Consider the following 20,822-nt stretch of genomic DNA (forward strand, 5'->3'; position numbering starts at 1 on the left):
CCATGAGAACCGGCATTGCTCCCACCGAAGGCTCAAGGCCCGGCACAGGAAGCAGATTTTCGGGCACAGGACATGCTGATGCCGGCGATGCCGATGCGGAGGGAAGTAAGAAAAGGGTTCGGGTGGGTTGGGGGATCTCAGGTGGCGGCGGGGGGGGGGGTGCCCGATGGCGGCCGGGGAGGTGCCGGATCGCGGGGGGGAGGGTGCCGGTTCTCGGGGGGGGGGAGGGGGGCTCGTACAGCGAGGCAAGCTCAGTTTATGAGGCACCAAATTTGCGAATGTTTTGCTCGTCTTGCAAAACACTCGCAAACCGGTGCACTCGTAAACCGAGGTACCACTGTATATATTTCTAATTTGCTTCTCTCCATTTTGGAGGAGATTAGATTTATGTTAGAAGTATGATATACATGTATTGCCCCCTATAGTTTTTTGTTTTGTTTTTAATTGTGATGATCTACATCTTTTGACAATAGTGGAAGCTTGCTGTTATAAACTTGTGTGACCAAATATGCCAATAAATGTATTTGCAATGATAAGATTCGGCATAGGAGTTTGCAACTCTGCCCCTTCTCCATCCTTGGAATGTATACATATACACTGTAGACCCTATATAACGTGACTCAATATAATGCAAGATTACTTACACTGTGGTCAAGGGGTAGATCCCTTTTTTTCTTTTTTAATTCTTTATTCATTTTCAAAATTTCAATTGTGCACAAAAGATGATGCATTTACATAAAATATTATCATTACAGCACAATGTACTTAATAGAATAAATACAAGACTTATTTTCCCTCACCACTTTCCAATTAACCAACACTTCATAAAAATACCTATAAACAATCCATCTATACCTCTTAACCAATGCCAAAACATACCCCCCTCCCCCCTCCCCCGGATGTGCATGTTTTCTTCAGTTATATAAATAAATCATTCCTTACAATATTTAGTTAATGGTTCCCAATCTTCCCTTTTTTCTTTTTGCTACTACTTATTATTATTTGACCCCATGTAATGTGGTCATCAAGTTGACACCATTATAAAAAATAAATTTATGGAACATGTAGACAAACATGGTTAGTGGGACAGAGTCAGCATGGGTTCAGCCAAGGGAGGTCTGCCTCACTAATTTACTAATTTGCAGCATTTCTTTAAGGGTATGAATAAACATGTAGATAAAGTAAGCCCGGTTGACAAAATAAAGCCTCTGGCAGCTTTATACTACTGCCAGGCGATGAGTGTGACAGGTTTTGCCAAAACAAAGCCACATCAAAGGCTTTCAAAATCCCACCCAAGGTGACAGCAAAACCTCTCCCCAAACACACTCCTAGCTTTTCAAAATACAAACAACCAAAATAGTCCAAATAGCAAACAGTCAAAAATTCACACTCACTGTTTGCAGCTAGAGGCCCAGTCCACCTGCAGAGGCTCAGGATAATCAGTTTCACCCACTGCACAACTCGCCTGACAGTCCATGGGCTCCACATCCAGGAATGGCAAATCTTCAGGTTGCTTCAAAACATATAGCCTCAATTAGAGTTAAAGTACATTCGTTTATGACCTCAGCCTCTATTAGCTCCATAGGCATGGGTCTATTGCTGCTGTTAGGCACCAGGGGTTCCTCAGGGAGGCAAGGCCTGAACTTCCTCCCTAGCCGGCCTGCCTGTCTGATTTCCACTGCTAGATTACATACCCTAGGGGCACGCCCTATTCTGAGTGAGTCAGCAGTCCTGCCTGGGGCTCTTGGGCACCCCCGGTGGTGACTCATGGACAGATCCTCTAAACTCCTCCTCAGCCAATTCAGGCTCCCCCTGGTGGTCAAAGGCACTATTAACAGGATCCTGACAAGGGGAGATCTTGGAATTTCCCTTCCGTGTTTTTCCTTTTACTTTTTCCCCTGGCTTAACTGGAACCTTGGCGGGCCTTGTGTCTGACTGGTCACAACATGGGGAAGACTAACCCAAATCATAGTTACCAGATGCTAGGGTCCACCTTAAGAGTCAGCACCTAAGAAAAAGATCAAGGTTTTATCATAGACAATATGATAAAACCTTCCACCCAATATGTGGTGGTGGCCAAAAAGCAAACAAAAACTAGGATTTATTAGAAAAGGGATGATAAATAACACTAGTTATAATGCCTATGTATTGTTCCATGGTGCAGCTTTACCTTGAGTATTGCATTCAATTCTGGTTGCTGTATCTCAAAAAAGATATAGCGGAATTAGAAAAAGTTCAAAGAGCAACCAAGATGATAAAGGGGATGGAACTCCTCTCATTTAAGAAAAACTAATGAGGTTAGTGCTCTTCAGCTTGGAAAAGAGATGGATGAGGGGAGATATGATTGAAGTCTACAAAATCCTGATTGGTGTAGAACGTGTATAAGTGAATTGATATTTTATTCCATCAAAAATTACAAAGACTAGGGGACACTCTATGAAGTTGCAGGGAAATACTTTAAAAACTAATAGGAGGAAATATTTTTTCGCTCAGAGAATAGTTAAGCTCTGGAACACGTTGCCAGATGATGTGGTAAGAGTGGTTAACATAGCTGGTTTGGAAAAGTCCATTATTTGCTCTTGAGACATAAATAGGGGAAGGCACTGCTTGCCTCTGGGATTGGTAGCATGGAATGTTGCTACTATATAGGTTTTTGCCATGTATGTGTCACCTTGATAGGCTAATATGGAAACAGGATACTGGGCTAGATGGACCATTGGTCTAACCCAGTATGGCTGTTCTTACGTAAATATCTTGAACTCAATAAGCATAACAAAAAAGGATGCGCAATCCCATGCCAAGTTGGTCAGTCAGGAAGAGTAGGGTTGGACAAATGATCTTCCAGAGATACTAGAGGTCAATCAAAGTCCAAGATTTTTCAAAAGCCACCATAAGAGAGACTTTACATGGGACTATGTTTTTGGCATTAACTGCCTGCCTCAGGAATCATAAACTCTTATGAGTTTCTCCGATGTGTGCTACAGGGCCATAAAATATGCGTCTCCACGTATTGAATACATGCTAATGTTTATACCTTCATTGAAGCTGTTTTAAATTTGTTTTGAGGATCTGTGTGCTACCGGGGCTGGCTCTGGAAACCGATTTTATAAAGGCACATAAATGACTATGTTGACTTTGAGTGCCTTTTCTGGTGCCCTTTAACTAATTTCTTCTTGACTCCAACCCATCAAGTGTCTCTTGTTAGGATTACAACTGCATCTTGTTAATTCTGTATCATGTTTATTTCCTGTTGCCTTTTTTGTATTTAAAAACCGTGAACAGAAAGAAGAGGAGGAAAATGAGGAGACAGAAGAGCCAGTAACAGAGGTAAGGGAAAGGGATTTGTATACTGCCTTTTTGTAGTTATCCAACCACTCAAAGTGGTTTATATATAGGTACTTCAAGCATTTTTCCTATCTGTCCCAGTGGGCTCACAATCTATCCTGGGGCAGTGGAGGATTAAGTGACTTGGCCTGAGTCACAGGGAGCAGCACAGGATTTGAACCCATGACCTCATGATCAGGGCAGGATTAATTTGTCAAGGGCTCCTAGGCGCACAAGTCCACTGGGCCCCCTGCCCCGCCCCCATTTACTTACCCATTTTCATAATTGCTTCTTTATTTCTACTTTATTTCTTTTATTTTAAAAATTAAAACAAACAGTGCCACTGTACAGTTTTTCTTCTATGCAACCTCCAAACATCTCTGAACAAATCCCCCCTTCTTTCCTAGATACCAATTTATATTTTGCATTTGGGTAGGAGGCATGGGGCATGGCAGATGGCAGGAAGAAAATTTAGTACCCGTCATTTTATTGGACTAATACATTTCTCAATTAGCTTTCAGAGGTTAAAACCTCTTTCTTCAGGTCAGTAAACTATACTGCTGTTACATTATCCCTGTCCTGACCTGAGGAAATGAGTTATGGTCTCTGAATTAGTAAAAAAAAAATATATATATTAAAATTAGTCCAATAAACAGGATCGCCTTATTTCCATTTTCTATTAATAAACGATTATCAACACAGCTACAATAATACTTTATCCTGAAGCAAAAATAAATAAAACAAATAGAGATTATTTTTTCTACCTTTGTTGTCTGGTTTATGCTTTCCTCATCTTCTCATCATTCTCTTCCTTCCATCCACTGTCTGTCCACTCTCTGCCTCTTCCATATGGCATCTGCTCTCTTTCTATGCCTCTTCCAGAAACTATCTGCCTCTCCTTTCGATCTCCCCCCCCCCTTTATTGGTGTGGTATCCATCTACTTTTCTCCACTCCCCCCATGGTGTGGCATCTGTCTTCTTCCCTTCCATCTCTCCCTCCCTCCTAGCAGATTTATCATCTTTCTCTCTCCTCCTTTCCTCCCCTCAGATCTGGTATCTGTCTCTTTCCTCCTCCCAGGTATGGTATCTGTCTCCTCCCCTTTCTCCCTGCTCTGGCACCTCTCTCTCTGCTCCTTTCCTCCTGTTCTTCCTTCTCAATTTATTTTCTGCCTCTGTCTAAATTCTCTCTTACTATTCAGTCCTCAATTTCCCTCTTTCATTGCCACCTCTTTCCCTCATTCCTTCCAGTATCTAACTCTATTCTCTTCTCCCAGTCCAGCATGTGTCCTTTTTTCTTTCTCCTCTCCACTTCCTTCCAGCGCCTATTCCCCTCTCTCACCCCCCTTCCATTCAATGTCTGCCCCCTCCCCACACTTCCATTCATCATCTGTCCCCCATCTCCCCCACACTTCCATTCAGCATCTGTCCCCCTCTCTCTACCCCTTCCATCTACTGTTCACTCTCTGTCTCACCCCTTCCATCCACTGCCCTCTCTGCCCTTTCTATCCAGAAATGAAAGAGCATATCCTCTCTCTGTGTCCGCCCTCTATCTTCCATATGGCAATTTCCCTCTTTCTATGTCTCTTCAATAAGCTGTCGGTCCTGTTCCCCTTCTTTCCTTTGTACATGATTCATTTCAGCTTCACTCCTCTCCATTTTTCTGCCTCCACCTCTTCCCCTATGTTCTGGCATCTCTCTCTTCTCCTTTCCTTCCTTCCTTCCCACTCAACCCCATGGCCTGGCATCTCTCGCCTTTCCTTCTCTTCTATCTCTCCCTCCCCCTCCATGTTCTGGCATCTCCTCTCCTTCCTTTCCCTCTGGTCTGGCATCTGTCTCCTTAGTTTCCCTTCCCTTATACCCTGGCATCTCTCTGCTCTTCTCTTCTGTCTCCCCCTCCCCCTCCATTATCTGGCATTGTCTCTCCTTCCTTTCTCGCCCTCCCTCCTTCCTTGCCCCTGGTCTGGCATCTGTCTCCTTCCCCCTCCTTGTGCAAGTGATGGGTAAATGCAGATGCTCAGTTAGAGAGTTGGCCTTAGAGTGCTGGTAAAAAAAAAATTGGAAAAAAAAGGACTTTAGCAGTGGTCCTTTGAATACTGGCTACACTTGTAAGAGAGCCCATAAAACCCTACCTTTGTAGAATGGTCAGTCACACTGGATGCTAATCATTTTGGATTTTCTTTTTCTCATTCCTGTAAGGATTATTCATGTACCTTAAGGAAGGAGAAGAAGAAAATCCAAAATGATTAGCATCCAGTGACTAATTAGAAGTCGACTGCTTGAGTCTTGTACGCTGGGCGGTTACCTGATGGTTGCTGTGGCCCTCGGGATGTGGTGGGCAGTCTGCCACCCCCACGAGCTCTCTCTCTAGTCTGGGCCCATCTCCGTTGCTCAGTAACTCCAGTGGAGAGGCACTGAGACAGGTAGTGCGTGGGAGATGGGAAAGCGTCCTGCTGTCTCTACAATAACGTCCCGTAAGTGAACTGAACTCAGGCCACAGGGATCTAACACTGTGCACACTGACTTCCCTTCTCTGACGAAACAGGAATGATGTAATTTCCTGTTTCGGATGCGAAGGGAAACCAGCACGCGCAGTGTTAGAGCCCCGCGGCCTGAGTTCAGTTTGCTTGCAGGCAAGAGGGTAGTGAGGGAGTAGAAGGGAGGGAAGAAGACCTCACCAGGCAGTTGGGGGGTCCCTTGTCCTTTTTGCTCCCCCCCCTACTGCTGGCCCTGGGTCTCCCCTGATATTTTCGGGCCCTAGGCACATGCCTACAGGCCCTGCTCAGGATGGTGAGGCTGTCGCTGTATCTACTATGTCAAACATTTTGCTTGCCTTACTTGAACTAGAGATGAACCTTTTCGTGCTCATCCTCCTGCATGAATGAATGATAATCTCTAGCAAGTTACTGGAGAGAGGGGGGAAGTGTGTGTGGTGGATATGGTTGAGGGGCATGCTGGATCTTCATTGGAGGGAGATTAAGAACACAGAGTGGGATAGGGAGATGCTGGATGGGAGGAGGGAAGGAAATGGGAGATAGAAGTGGGATGCTGCACATGAAGCACTCACTACCATTGTTGCTGTAGTGATTGAAGAAGAGTAGGGAAGCAGCAGATGGTGAGATTTAGTCTTTCATAAAATTATCATTCCTAAAAATTTTGTACTCTTTTTTGTTCTTATTCTATTACATTACATTACATTACATTAGTGATTTCTATTCCGCTTGTGCCTTACGGTTTTAAGCGGATTACAAGTTAGAAGACTGGAACATTTCCAGGAGTATTACAGTACATAGAGTCAAGAATGTATCATGTTACAATTGTTAGTCTGGAATATTTCCAGGAGAATAGAAAAACAATAATAATAGGTTCCAAGTTTCCAAGTTTATTACAAAAATTTGATTAATCGCCTATCACATTTCCTAGGCGATGTACAATCTCATTAAAAATCAGTTGGGGTGACAAATATAACAAACAATATAATTACAGACATTGCTATACATAATTTATACATATCATTTCAGAGCTAGGGAAGGTTTTTTTTAAGGGTTACAATCATTATTAATTTAATTTAATTACATTTAAGGTTATTGTGATGAATAGAAATTATACAGTTGGGATATAGTTGTGGGTTGTACAATGTTGAGGTGTTGCTGTGGTGGTGTTGGTGATGTTCATGAGAGTATTTTCTAGTGCTGTAGTGAGGTTATGATGATGGGAAGTGTTTTTTGAAGAGATGAGTTTTGATTTCTTTTCGGAATATTTTAATGTCTGTTGATTTGATCAGTAGATTGGAGATGGTAGTGTCAATTTTTGCTGCCTGTGTCGCCAAGAGGCTGTCGTACAGTTTCTTGCGTCGTGTACCGTTGAGAGGGGGGGGGGGGTAAATTAATAGGTTCTTAGTTCTCCTTGATCTGTGTGAGAGGTTACGGTATAGTCTGTTGTTTAGGTAGCTGGGTGCTGTTCCGTGTGTTACTTTGTACAGTAGACAGTAGAATTTGAACTGGGATCTTGCTTTTATTGGTAGCCAGTGTAAGTCTATGTATGCATTGGTGATGTGATCATATTTGCCGAGGGAGTAGATGAGTCTGAGGGCCGTGTTCTGGACCGTTTGTAGTTGTTTTATCATGTAGTTTGGGCATGATAGGTAGAGGCTGTTGCAGTAATCTATTATACTTAGTACTAGGGATTGTACTAATATCTTGTATTGATCTTTGTTGAAGTATTTTCTAATTTTTCTTAGGTTACGCATTGTGAAGAATGCTCTTTGGATGATTTTGTGGATTTGCGTCTGCATTGTGCAATTTCTGTCTAGTTGTATTCCCAGGATCTTAAGTGTGCTTTGCATTGGGTACCTGTTTGAGTTTAGTTCCAATTCTGTGAGAGATGGGTTTTTTTCCTTCTCTAGTAGTAGGAATTTAGTTTTGTCTGAGTTCAGTTTCAGTTTATGACTTGACATCCATTTTTCTACCGTTTCCATTATTGTTTTCAGGTGGTTTGTGGGTAAGGGGTCTTGAATGTTAAAGGGGAGTAGGATAGTTATATCATCCGCGTAGCTGAAAGATACTGTATTTAGGGCGTCTAGGGTTGTGCCTAGGGAGGCTATGAAGAGGTTGAATAGTATGGGTGATAATGGTGATCCTTGTGGTACTCCACATGGGTTTGACCATGGGTCAGATAGGTGCTCTTTTGACTTGACTCTGTATGTTCGAGTTTCAAGGAAGCCTTGGAACCAGCTGAGAACATTACCTGAGATTCCTATTGTGTCTAATATCTGGAGTAGTGTGGGGTGGTCAACCAGGTCAAATGCAGCAGAGAGATCGAGTTGAATGAGAAGCAGCTTGTTTCCTTTGCTGAGGTGTTGTCGGGCTGTGCCTAATAGTGATACCAGTAGAGTTTCTGTGGTATGGTTAGTTCTGAAGCCAGATTGTGAAGGATGCAATATGTGATGGTCCTCAAGGTAGTTGGAAAGATGTTGTGCGACAAGACCTTCTGTTAGTTTGATGTATAATGGGATAGAGGCGATTGGTCTATAGTTTGCAGGATTGTCTATAGGACCTTTGGGATCTTTCAGGATGGGAGTAATTATGATTTCTCCTAATTCTGGTGGGAAATGACCTTCCTTTAGTGTATTTTGTAGCCATAGTGTGAGGCTAGCTTTAAATTTGGTGGAAGCTGTGGCTAGTAAGTATGGGGGACAGTTGTTCAAGTCACATGAGGATTTGCTGTATTTTTTGTAAAGCATGTCCAAGTCTGACCATTGTATCATTGTGAAGTTTGTCCAGATCCTGTCTGCTGAGATTGCTTCATCTATTATGGGATTGATTCGAATTTCTTCTATGTTGGTTCGTGAATTGTTGAATGTGGATCTGGTTGTGATGATTTTGTGTTTGAAAAAGTCCGCTAATTGGGTGGCTGTTGGAGTTTGGTTTCCCTGGGTGGCGAGGAATGGTTTGGTATCAGTGAGATTTCTTACGATGTCAAAGAGTTTTCTTGTGTCTGGTTTTTCTGTGCCTATGAGTTTGGAGTAGTAGTTTTTTCGTTTTTCCTTCAGTTTGGTGTTGTATTGTTTGATTTGGATTTTCCATTCGTCTTTGGTGTGATTATGTTTCTGTTTTTTCCATGTCCTTTCTAATTGTCTACATTTCCTTTTTAGGTGTAAGAGTTCGTCGTCAAACCATTTGTTGGATGGTCTGTCTATTTTGTTTTTGTTTTTATTGGAGCTAGTTCATTTAGTGTAGATTCACTGAGGGTCCGCCAACTGTTTATGAAGTCTTTGGGGTTGTTGGAGTCTATATCGGGGTCTACTGTGTTCCAGAATGTGGTAGGTTCGATTTTCTGTCTGATCTTGATGTGTGATTTCTTTGGGATGGGTTTATTGTTATTTTGAGCCCAATTGATAGTGAATGAATATTTGTAATGGTCTGACCATAGGGTAGGGTGCCAGGCTCCGTTTGAGATGTGAATATTTTGTGAGTTTTGATTTGGAAATGAGTAAGCTGCTATGTCAAGCTGATGACCTTTTTCGTGTGTGGGTTCTGGATTGAGAATTTGGTAGGATAGGGAGTTGAGGTATGAAAGTATATCCACTGCTTGTTTGGATGATTGATCTTCTAAGTGGAGATTTATGTCTCCAAGAATTAAGTTATGTGTGGAGGAGAGAGAGTTCTGGAAGATGAATTCTTCAAGTTCTTGTTTTGAGGTGTTCCATTTACCTGGTGTAATGTAGCAAAGAAGACAGTTCAGGTTTCCAGTGAGTGAGTTGTTAGATATTCGGCAGGCTAGCAGATCTAGATAAGGGGTGGAATGCTATTAAAATTTTGGAGAGTTCATTTTGTTCCTGACAGACAGATGGAGAGACATTCTTGACCTCTTGCTGAATAGTTTTAATCCTCCTTTGGCTTGGAAAGAATAAACATGACTTAATGAAAAGTTGGACTTCCTAATACATTTATTAGTCATAAAATTCTGCTGTCTGTTGCTTTATGATAACCCATGATTCCTTCGCCTCCCTCTCCTACTTTCCCCTTTAGACTATCCCTTATGTTCCAACATTGACAATTTTGCTTATTCTGTTCATTGGGCTTCTGAAAGATATTCAACAAATGTAATTACTTTAGTCAACTAAAAAGGTATTGTAACTTTTTTTGCTTTTTATTTATTGACCTGGAAAAATAACTGCTGCTCTGTGCTAAACAGTCACTCCCTGTCTTCTATAAAGCACAATGAAGTTCGTTCATTGCTCTTATGGGCTGAATCATCCCCCCCCAAAAAAACCCCAAACCCCTAAAGCCCCTACAGTCTGCCTAAAACACTGTAGCAAGGCTGGGTCACAATATTCCAAGAAATGATCATATCACACTGATTTCTCTGCACTGGCAACCTATAGAACGCCACATCCGATATAAAACCATGATAATAATTTTCAAAGCACTAACAAGCATGCTATCTCCAATACAAACTGCTGCATTAAAGATCCACTAACCTACTAGTCCACTACGATCCTCAAAAAGAAATCTCCTGGACATACCCTCTACGTGAACAATCTACCTTGAAGAATACAGGAACTCTATTTTCTTCATTAAAGGACCCTGGTGCCATATATTTTGCCATAGATCTGTTGGGCAAGATGGACCACTGGTCTGACCCAGCAGTGGCAGTTCTTATGTTCTTATGTGGGAGGCATGGGGGGCGGGTCAAACTGGTGTTGTCTCTTGTTTAGTTTTCTTGGGTTGATCTAAGTGCAGTCTAGATCTACTTGTTGTATTGGATTCTAGGGGTTATGTCTTTCTTTCTTGTTTACCTGCTGCTGGGGGGGGGGGGGGGGTGGTGGGGGTTGGGGAGTTCTTCAAACTGGGGAAGGGTGAAAGTGGGTGTGATGCTGACTATGTATATTGTTTTGTTGAGTGTATTCTGTACTTCTACTCTTCTAAATAAAAAATTACAAAAAAAAGAAAAGAAAAGTAACTGAACAGAAAACAACTATCACACAGCGTAGAGGACAGGCAATAAGAGAACTGATTTAATCCTTCTAAATTGAATTCCTATAAGGAAACATCCCCTCAGTGCTATATAGTAGTTGCAGTGAAAAAGTACCTATAGAGGCTTGGATGATGAGTAGAACAAGACTACATATGAAATGCAGAATTCTAGTGACTGTTCTGGTTGTTGAGAAGACAAGTTTATGTAAATTGAGAGATTTTAAAGGCCCACAGAAAAGATGATGTACTGCTTGTACTGTGAGCTTCAAAAGGATGAAGTTAAGAGGTGATAGGCTCTGGAGTAATCTGAGGAAATACTTTTTTACGGAAAGGGTGATAGATGTGTGGAACAGTCTCCTGGAAGAGGTGGTGGAAACAGAGACTGTGTCTGAATTCAAGAGGGCCTGGGATAGGCACGTGGGATCTCTCAGAGAGATAAAGAGACCCAGTGGGAGACTAATCTAATCTAGTCATCGTACTATATACCATCTCTTCCCTATAAAATAGAGTCCGAAGTGGTTTACAAAATTATATAACAATTTAAAAAAATCTAATGAGACTAAACTTGGTAATAATCTTGAAACAAATATTCCTTTTGTGTAGTAAATGAAACTTTATTAACCTGTTGAAGAGAATATAGCTCTCAAAAACTAATCACATATGTATTTAGTTAGTCCAAAGAAAATGTTTTGCCTGCAATTTATTTGATCTTCATTCTTTGAATAATGTTTTCACATTTTCGGCTATCTTATCACATACTTTTCTTTTATTTCTTAGTAATGTCATTCTTACCCCCTCCCTAGAACTTATCACTGCTGCTTCTTAGGATATGTTTTAATCTTGTTTGTTCCTTTAGTACAATTTTATCTCTATATTATTTATCTTACAAGCTTTGTTTTCTGGGTTTCTTGAATGTAACTCCTCTTGAACTATCATTGAAAAGGTGTAAGGCAAATATAATTAGTCTAGCAAACCATCAAAGCTGCTATTACTAATAAATATTTAACTTAGCTACATATTTATGCTGGCAAAACAAAAAGACAATAATTTTTTCAAGCTATGCTTGTGTGATCTGTGTTTTGTAAGTTTGGTTGGTATTGATCCTCATCAGTCAGCATTTTTTTTAAACATTTCCCATTGCAGTAAATTTTAGTTTGGATATTCAGCATTGGAATACAGAGGGTCTCCACTCATAGTACATGGGCTTGTCGTGCAACTGGGACTTGCGCACATCTGAGAAGCTGAAAGCTATGCTGTCAGTTGTTTCACTACCAGCAGGGTCTCCCAAGGCAGACAGGTTTCAGTGGAGATGCCAAACTAATGATGTACCACCAATCTGGGCAGCAGCTGGTGGAGGATTGCATTTGATACAACAATGGCAACGACATCAAATTTATTCTAAATAGAAGAAAGGCCTGGCAATCTACTGTATTCTGCCAAGATAACTTGATGATGATGATGAGACATAAAGAATCGACGTATAGTACTGGAAGACGGTCCCCTAGGTCAGAAAGAACTCATCGTGCTACTAGGGAAGAACTGATCATCACCCAGAGTTTGCCCAGTGTTTGTGAAGCTGATGGATCAAAGCCGCCAGTACGTCCTGATGCTGATGTTACTGGACAGAAAAGGGAGATCAGAAGCTGTAGAGCTATTCTTAACATATGAACATGGAATGTATGAAGCATGAACCAAGGAGAATTTGAAATTGATAAAGATCAAATAGAAAAAACCCAAAATTTGATTTGATAGGGATCAGTGAACTCAAATGGACATGACAGGGCCATTTTCAGTCAAATGAACATTGGATCTGCTACTCTGGTCATGAAACACTAAGGAAAAATGGTGTGGCATTCATTCTCAACAATAAGCTTTCAAAGACCATACTAAAGTACAATGTTATCAGTAACAAAGATGTCAGTCCGTCTATAGCGGGGATATCAAAGTCCCTCCTCAAGGGCTGCAATCCTGTTGAGTTTTCAGGATTTCCCCAATGAATATGCATGAGATCGATTTGAATGCATTGCTTTCATTGTATGCTAATAGATTTCATGCATATTCATTGGGGAAATTCTGAAAACTCAACTGGATTGCGGCCCTCGGGGAGGGACTTTGACACCCCTGGTCTATAGGAAAGCCGATCAATGTCACCTTGATCAAAGTATATGCTCCAATGACAGATACAGAAGATGAGGATATAGAGTTGTTCTATGAACAACTTCAAAATGAAATAGATCAAATGCCGAAACAAGATCTACTGATCATTATGGGGGATTTCAATGCAAAAATAGGAAGTACGCCTGAAGTTGCAGTGGTTGGAAAGCACAGAATACAAAAAAGACATAAAGCTGATGATAACTTAGTATAGTTTTGCAATCATGAATACACATTTTCAACACCACAAATGTTGCCAATATACATGGACCTCTCCAAATGGCATGTATCGAAATCAAATTGACTACATCTGCATAGGACAGAGATGGAAATCTGTAGTTTTACACTGCAAAGACTAAAACAGGAGCTGATTGTGGAAGTGACCACGAGCTTTTGACATTCAAGATCAAAGTAAAGCTTTGTAATAAGAAGACTGACATCTCCCAAAATATGATATTGAAAATATTCCATCAGACTATTGGATAAAACTAGACAACAGATTTGCCTATCTTGATACAGGAGATAGAGACATCAAAACCATAATTAGTGATGAAGCTAAAAAAAACCCACTCCAGAAGAGAAAAAGGCAAGAAATTGCCTTGGATCTGAGAAGAAACCAGAAAAGTACCAGAACAAAGAAGACAAGCAAAACTTTCCGGTGATAAAGAAAAAGTATCACAAATGAATAGAGTGTTTCAACATCAAGTTCGTCAAGCCAAAGAACAATATCTAAAGGATATTTATCAGAAAATTGAATCAGAACATGTAAACAGAAAAACCAGATTAGCGTATTAGGAGGTTAAGAGATTGCGGCAGAAATTCCAGCCTTGATTGGGGATGCTTAAAGACACCAATGGAATGATATTGAATGATCCAAAAAGCATTAATAAGAGATGGAAAGAATATAAAGGAAATTGAATTGGAAACTGACACCGAAGAAGAACTAAATATTTTAAAAGAAGAAGGCATAACAAAAAAGAACCTCAAATATCCACTGAAAAAGAAGAAATCACAAAACAGGAACTGGTATTCAAAACCGGCAGAGTGGAGTAAATGAACTGGAAGCTCACAGGTTTATTAGTCACATAAAACAAATCATAAAAGTCAACAAAAACAATAGATGAACATAGTAGCCGCTGGCACTAATGCAGAAGTTGCAAAAAGTAATCCCAGGTATATACGAGTTAATGTGGAAATTCAACAGTCATCGTGTACATAAATGGTTCCACTTTAGTATGGATCGCAGTAGCGGAAACTTATGACTTTTATGGCAGAAGTCAATCTAATTAACATGTGGTAGGACAGTAGAATGAACTTCTGTAGATGTGTTATGGGACCTACATGGTCTGTTTGTCAGCATATGCAAATGCCTTCATCAGGGATCCATTCCTGTAAAACTCAAATGAATCAAATGGGAAGAAAGTGCTTGTAAATGCTGGGAAATAAAGCAACAGGGTGTCAACGCTGAGCAATCCGCTAAGAAAAAAAAAAAAGAAAAGAAGTCATATATTCGCAATTAAAACTTTATCAAAAAACAAGTCACTTGGTATCAATGGTATTCCAATTGAATTAATAAAAGGCCCAGAAAGTGCTATTATAGCCCTCACCCGACTGTGTCAACAGATTTGAAAGAAAGAAACATGGCCAACCATTTGGAGAAGATCACTGTTCATACATATACTGAAGAAAGGTAACGCCAAGGACTGTTAACAAATGCATTAATTCCACACACCAGCAAAATATTGCTGAAAATAATACAGTGACAGCTACAATCATAGCAAGAACTACCCAAAGTTCAGGCTGGTTTCAGAAAAGGTCGAGGAACAAGAGACATTATTGCCAATGTTAGATGGATATTGGAGAAGAGCAAAGAATACCAAAAGCCCCTATACTTTGCTTCATTGACTACAGCAAAGCTTTTGACTGTGTAGATCAAGATAAACTATGAAGAGCTCTAGCACAAATAGGAATACCCAAACACAGAATTCGGCTGATAAAGAGCCTCTATGAAAATCAAGAAGCTGCAGTGAGAACAGAATATGGGAACACTGATTGGTTTCCAATAAAACGTGTTGGGGCCCATAATAAAAAAAACATAAGACATCCATAAAGCATCCTAAATCAGTACTTGGATGTCCTAATTGCCAGGACGTCCAAATGCCGATAATCAAAACCGTCTTTCTGTACGTCCAGCCTCTGTACATTCAGAGCATGAGGTGGATGTGGTGAAGGCATTTTATAGGCAGGCTTTGTGCAGTCTCAAAGGCGGGTTAGACACAGACATTTTGCAGTGATAATCAATTTGCAAGACATCCTATATAGAAATTATAAGTTTGGAACTAGACCTATTTTGAAAGGGTCTAAGTGCCACCAAGCTGCCCAAACTGACCAGATGACAAATGCATGCATCAAGGTAAGACAATCCAACACTCCCCTAGTGCTCATGGATCCCCTCACACCCACAAAGATCAGAATGCAAATGTATATACCTGTCTCCAGAACATCAGCACCAGGTATAGGAAAGCCTAGTAGAGCTGCACATAGGTCTCTTAAGTAGTATGGTAGGTGGGCTAGTGAACCATAAGGAGGAATAGCAAGTCTCATAAGCCACTCTAACCACTACGTTCATGGTAGAAAATGTGAGCTCCCCCCACAAACCCTTCTCTACTGCCATATAGGTGCCACTTGCAGCCATAAGGGCTATTCAGATTGTAGTCAGGTGGGTAAAGTGGGTTGTGGGGGGTGTTTTTTTGGGGTGCTCACCATAACTTATACGGGAGTTCTGGTGAGATGTTTAACTGCACCCTTTATGTAAAGTTCATATCAGTGCCCTCTAAGGTACCCCACTGTTCTGTTACCATGTCTGGGTAGACAGTTCATTATAGGACTGGGCCCCTCCCACATCCAAATAGTCTTGTTTTGGGTATTTGGGATTTGGACAAAATTTTGGTCAAAAATGTGGTATAAAGATAGACATCCAATGGCCTGGATGTCCAGATAGAATATTTTCAAAAAAAAGACTATTTCTAAATGTATGGTGGTTTGCCTTTTGAAAATAGGCATTTTCTTACTGCCAACTTTGGATGTCTAGCGCCATACATCCAAATCGGATTTAGATGTATGTTTTGAAAATGCCCCGCCACGTCAGTCAAGGATGCATCTTGTCACCTTACCTGTTCAACCTTTATGGTGATGCCATCTTCAGAAAAGCAAATTTGGAAGAAGAGAGCATTGGTTTCAAAGTTGGTGGCCGATGATACAGCATGTCTTCTTTGCTGCTGGTGATGAGTGTTGTATCTACTTAGAAAAGTCAAAACATGAGATTAGAACTGACAATAAACAAGACGAAGATCATGAACATGGAAACTTGGTTCTGGAAGAGATTAAACTGGCTATGTTACTCGAAGCCCAAATGATGAAGTTACGACTGTCTTATTTTGGTCACACTGACAGAAGAAAGATCATTGGAGAAGGACATTATGTTTGGGAGGCTTGAAGGAACCAGGCAAAGAGTGTGACCTGCAATCAGATGACTGGACATGTTGAAAACCACTGGAGAACCTTACTGGACTAACACAAAACAGATCTCTTTTTAGATCAGTAAGTCATCAAGTTACTAGGACTGGAACAGAAGTTGATGGCACCTAACTATTATAATAGATGGTAACCAGTCCTGAATTTCCAGATAGGGCAGTCAGTGCTATGTGGAGAGTGGCAATATTCTATCTTATATTTTTATTTTATTATATATTTTATATATTGCCAGTAATTAACTGGTTAAACTTAGAGTGGCCTTTTTGCTATCCTAATGTTATGTGAATAGTTATCCAGTTAGTGAACCGTCTTGGTGCTATCAAATCCACCCAGGCAGAAACAGGGAAATTGCAAAGAGGGAAAGCTTTGTGGCAACTACAGGCAGTTTGTGAGAGTGGCTACTGCATTGGGGCCCCTCTGAAAAGGGAAATTAATTTTTAAGGAAGGTGTCGGGAAGGGAGGGAGATGGACAGTGGTGGGGCATAGGGAAAGAGATTCCCAGATCCCAGGAGCCCCTGGAGATAAGAACATAAGAATTGCCATACTGGGTCAGACCGAAGGTCCATTAAGCCCAGTATCCTGTTTCCAACAGTGGCCATCCCAGGTCCAAAGTACCTAGCTAGATCCTAAGAGGTATTTTAAGTTAGCCCAAGGGTAGAGGCAGAAAGGGATGAGAGATGGGGGGGTTGCATGCTGGAGTAGAGGTGAAAAGAGGGGACTAAAAAAAGAAATTATAGGCTCTGAAACAGAAGGGAAAGGGGAGTGAAGGAGGGAGAGATAGATATATAGATGGTGGACAGCAGAATGGAAGCAGGGAAGAGAATGGCAGAGATGTTGGACCCAGGGGAAGCAGGCCCAAGGACAGGAAGATGCTGGATGGAAGAGCAGGGGTTGAGAGGGAGGGCAAGAAGGAAAAATATTGGATCTGGAAGTGAGAAGGAAGGATGGAGAGATGCTGGATCATGAGTCAAGAGGAAGGAAAAAGAGCTGGAGCAATGTTGGAACAGGGAGAGGGAGAGAACGAAGAGGTCAGTTGATGGACCATTGGGGGAGGGACAGGAAGATGGTAGAGGAGAAAGGACAGGGAGATGTCAGGAACCAAAAACAAGAAAGAAACTGCAGGTGGGAATGCACAAGGACAGGAATCTTTATTATAAAACCATATAAATTTGTAATCCTTTAAAAATGGCTTTCATATAAATGGAATATGGACCCTACATGGTCTTGTTTCAGATAATCACTCCTTCCTCAGGGGTCCGAGATGTCCATTGTATCACATGTGGAGAGTGATGCGGAAGACAATGTAGTAATACGGTCATCAAAATTTTCAAATCTGATGCGAAAAAATCTCATTCTGAGCTGACGCACTGGGTGAGTCTGGCTGCCGAAAGTGTCGGGGCCATGAGGAGGAGAAGCTATACTAGAAATTGTAGAACCATGTGGGAGAGACCGAGGGGGTGGGGGCAGATGGCAAGTATTTGAACGAGAAGAGGATAGTAAGTAAAGAGGTAAATATGTGGTGATGAGGAGTAGATGAAAGGCAGAAGGGAATAAGAGGCTGAGGAAGGAGTGAGATGGGAAATAGAGAGCTAGAGCACAAGAAAGGAAGATAGAAAGTTGGTAGGTAGCAGCAAAGTAAAAAGAAAGATAAGGGTGATATTTGAGTGATGGAGAGACAGAAAAGAAGAGGGAAGTGCTAAAAAGGAAGGATCAGTATATCCTAGATGGGTGTGCTGAGGGAATGAAACAATACAGGAGAGAGGAGAAAAGTCAAATGGACAGCAACCACTGGAAATGAAATTATCATAAGACGCAGGAAAGCAGAAGAGACCAATTGGGACCAGTATGATGGAAAAATAAAATGTCCAGGCAACAAAGGTAGAAAAACATAAGAACACAAGAATAGCCTTACTGGGTCAGACCAATGGTCCATGAAGCCTGTTCTCACAGTCCAGGTCACTAGTACCTAGTAAAAACCCAAGGAGTAGCAATATTCCAAGCTACCGATCCAGGGCAAGCAGTGGCTTCCCCCATGTCTGTCTCAATAACAAACTATGGACTTTTTCTCCAGGAAATTGTCCAAACCTTTCTTAAAACCAGCTACACTATCTGCTCTTACTTTGAATTTACTAAGTGGAATATGTTAATTTGGGTTATATGTGCCACAGATCTTTGTACTGTGTTCAGTGGCTTATGGGGAGGGGGAGCAGCCCTGAATTCAAAGAGAGTGGGCACCAATTTTTCTCCCCTCTGTCCCCTATGCCCCCTGCTCAAATACAAAATATAAATACCTAAGTTGGTGGGGATCCCAAAGCCCTTCCAGCTGAAGACCTCTTCCGCCAGTCTGGTGGCCAGAACTCTCCAAGCTGTGCAGCTGGGGGACACTGCCACTAGCTGCAGAGTTTGGAAATTTCTTGCTGCCAGACCGGAGGAGGTGGTCTTCAATTGGCAGCGCTTCAGGATCCCCAACCAGGAGGTGACTAATTTTTGGAGGACCTGGGCCTGGGACCCTTATGTGTTCAGGACAAAAAGTGCATATCATTTTTTTTTTTCCCTCCATTGTTGTAGTACTTGCTGAGTTTAATTTCTTGGAGTTCCCAGTTCAATTTCTATGAGTCGAACCCTAACCCTAACCCTAAATCATGGACTACAAATACTACACTGCTTTGGGATGTAATTTTAGAACCAGGACTAACCAAAAAGTCTCCCTTCTGTAATGGGTAGCCTGGTCACCCTACATACTCCATCACAATCAGTTAAAGCCTAAAATTAGCCCTAACTGTATAACCTCTTTTATTCACATGAAAGGTTTATTCCATAGAAACTTGTGATTGCTGCTTCTATAACACCTTTCACTCTTCATTTTTTTTTTTTAATTTCTTATCTTTTTCCCTTAAATATAGGAAGAAGAAAAAGAAGAAGCAGTGACAGAGGTAACGTGATGTTCAACTTTTTCTTTCCATCATTTCTTTATTTGCAGCTGCTCTGTATCCAATAGTAAAATCCTCTTCAGTAAGATTAACAATTGTTGAAGTATCACTGAAGCGGTACTTTATCTATAATAATAAAATGCTAAGCATGCATGCGCACTCTTACTGGAGTGTTCCCTGAGATCTGATTTGTCGGGCAGTGGCCGGTAGGAGTGCGCATGTGCGCCAGACAAGCCTCCCTGCTGCTGCAGCGAGGGGAGCTGCCATGGCACCTTCAAAATTAAAAATAAACTTTGGGCAGAAACGGCCCCACACTCGCGGCTCGTCTTCAGGCAGCTGCCGGGCGGAGCGCTTCCAGGCGAGGTGGCTGTCGGCGCCTGCAGGCCGTGGCGGCTGTCGGCGTCTGCAGGCCGTGATGGCTTGAGTTGGCTGTCGGTAGAGGGCAGACGCGAGAGGAGGCTCTTCCACGGTGCGGCTGAGCGTTGGCGGCCGGCGATCCTCGTCTAATGCTCCCTCTCAGCCGCTCCCGCTGCCAAATAATGCGCTGTTCATATATGGAGGCACAGAGTCATGAGCGAGCATGCGCATTGTTATCTGCCCAGCTTCGGCTAAATTCTGCCCGGCTTGGGCTAAATTCTCACTCCAATATTTTCAAAATTTTTTACTCTGCCCCATAGACCCTACTATGACACAGAAATTCAGAACATTGATCAGTCTCTCACCTATATAACATTGTGGCTCAGCAAAAATAAATTATCCCTTAATGCTTCAAATCAAAAGTAGTTTTATTTACATAACAAAATACCAGTACCTAACTTCTCCAATACAGGAGCACTTAAATTTGATCATATCACTCCTCTACTACAAGCCTCATATTGGCTTCCCATAACTCACAGATTCAAGACCCTCCTTCTAAGTCTTCAAAAGTAAACAAACCAACACTCCCTCTTTCCTTGACCGGTATCTTATTCCATACCCACCACACATATTTGAGTTTTGCAGAGCGGAACATTTTCCAATATACAAAGCCGCCGCAGCGGAAGCTTCTCTCTCGAGCCGCACCTGCATCGGAGAAGGCTTCCGATACAGGTGGAGATAGAGAGAGGAGCCGCGATGACGGGTTTGAACTAAAAAATAAAATTCTCAAAATAGCTAAGGGAGCCATTAACCTTAAAGCAGCTGCCTCTTAACTTAAGGGAAGTCTAAAAAAAGTTGCCAAAGAAAGTGGCTAAGGAGAGAGAGAGAGAAAGAAATAAAGATAAACACACACATATATATTCTAGCACCCATTAATGTAATGGGCTATAAGACTAGTTCATTCATAATAAGTAACCAAAGAAGTTCACATTGCGTTGAGAACAGTGCTCAGAGTTATTCTTATATGTCAGACCAAAACACCGGAACA

General features: G+C 41.6%; 1 protein-coding gene across 4 annotated transcripts in view; it reads left to right on the forward strand.

Moving 5' to 3' along the window:
• LOC117359302 (SH3 domain-binding glutamic acid-rich-like protein) overlaps positions 1 to 20,822 on the forward strand; it is a 141,659-nt gene that overhangs the window by 94,752 nt on the left and 26,085 nt on the right. For 3 of the 4 annotated variants that reach the window (XM_033941837.1, XM_033941833.1, XM_033941835.1), the window contains 2 exons: positions 3,283 to 3,327; positions 19,391 to 19,420. In XM_033941837.1, coding sequence (XP_033797728.1) covers positions 3,283 to 3,327; positions 19,391 to 19,420 — 75 coding nt within the window. The remainder of the gene's footprint in view (positions 1 to 3,282; positions 3,328 to 19,390; positions 19,421 to 20,822) is intronic. The other variant, XM_033941836.1, reaches the window with a different exon arrangement.

Source organism: Geotrypetes seraphini, chromosome 4, assembly GCF_902459505.1.
Source record: "Geotrypetes seraphini chromosome 4, aGeoSer1.1, whole genome shotgun sequence".
Classification (NCBI taxonomy): Eukaryota; Metazoa; Chordata; class Amphibia; order Gymnophiona; family Dermophiidae; genus Geotrypetes; species Geotrypetes seraphini.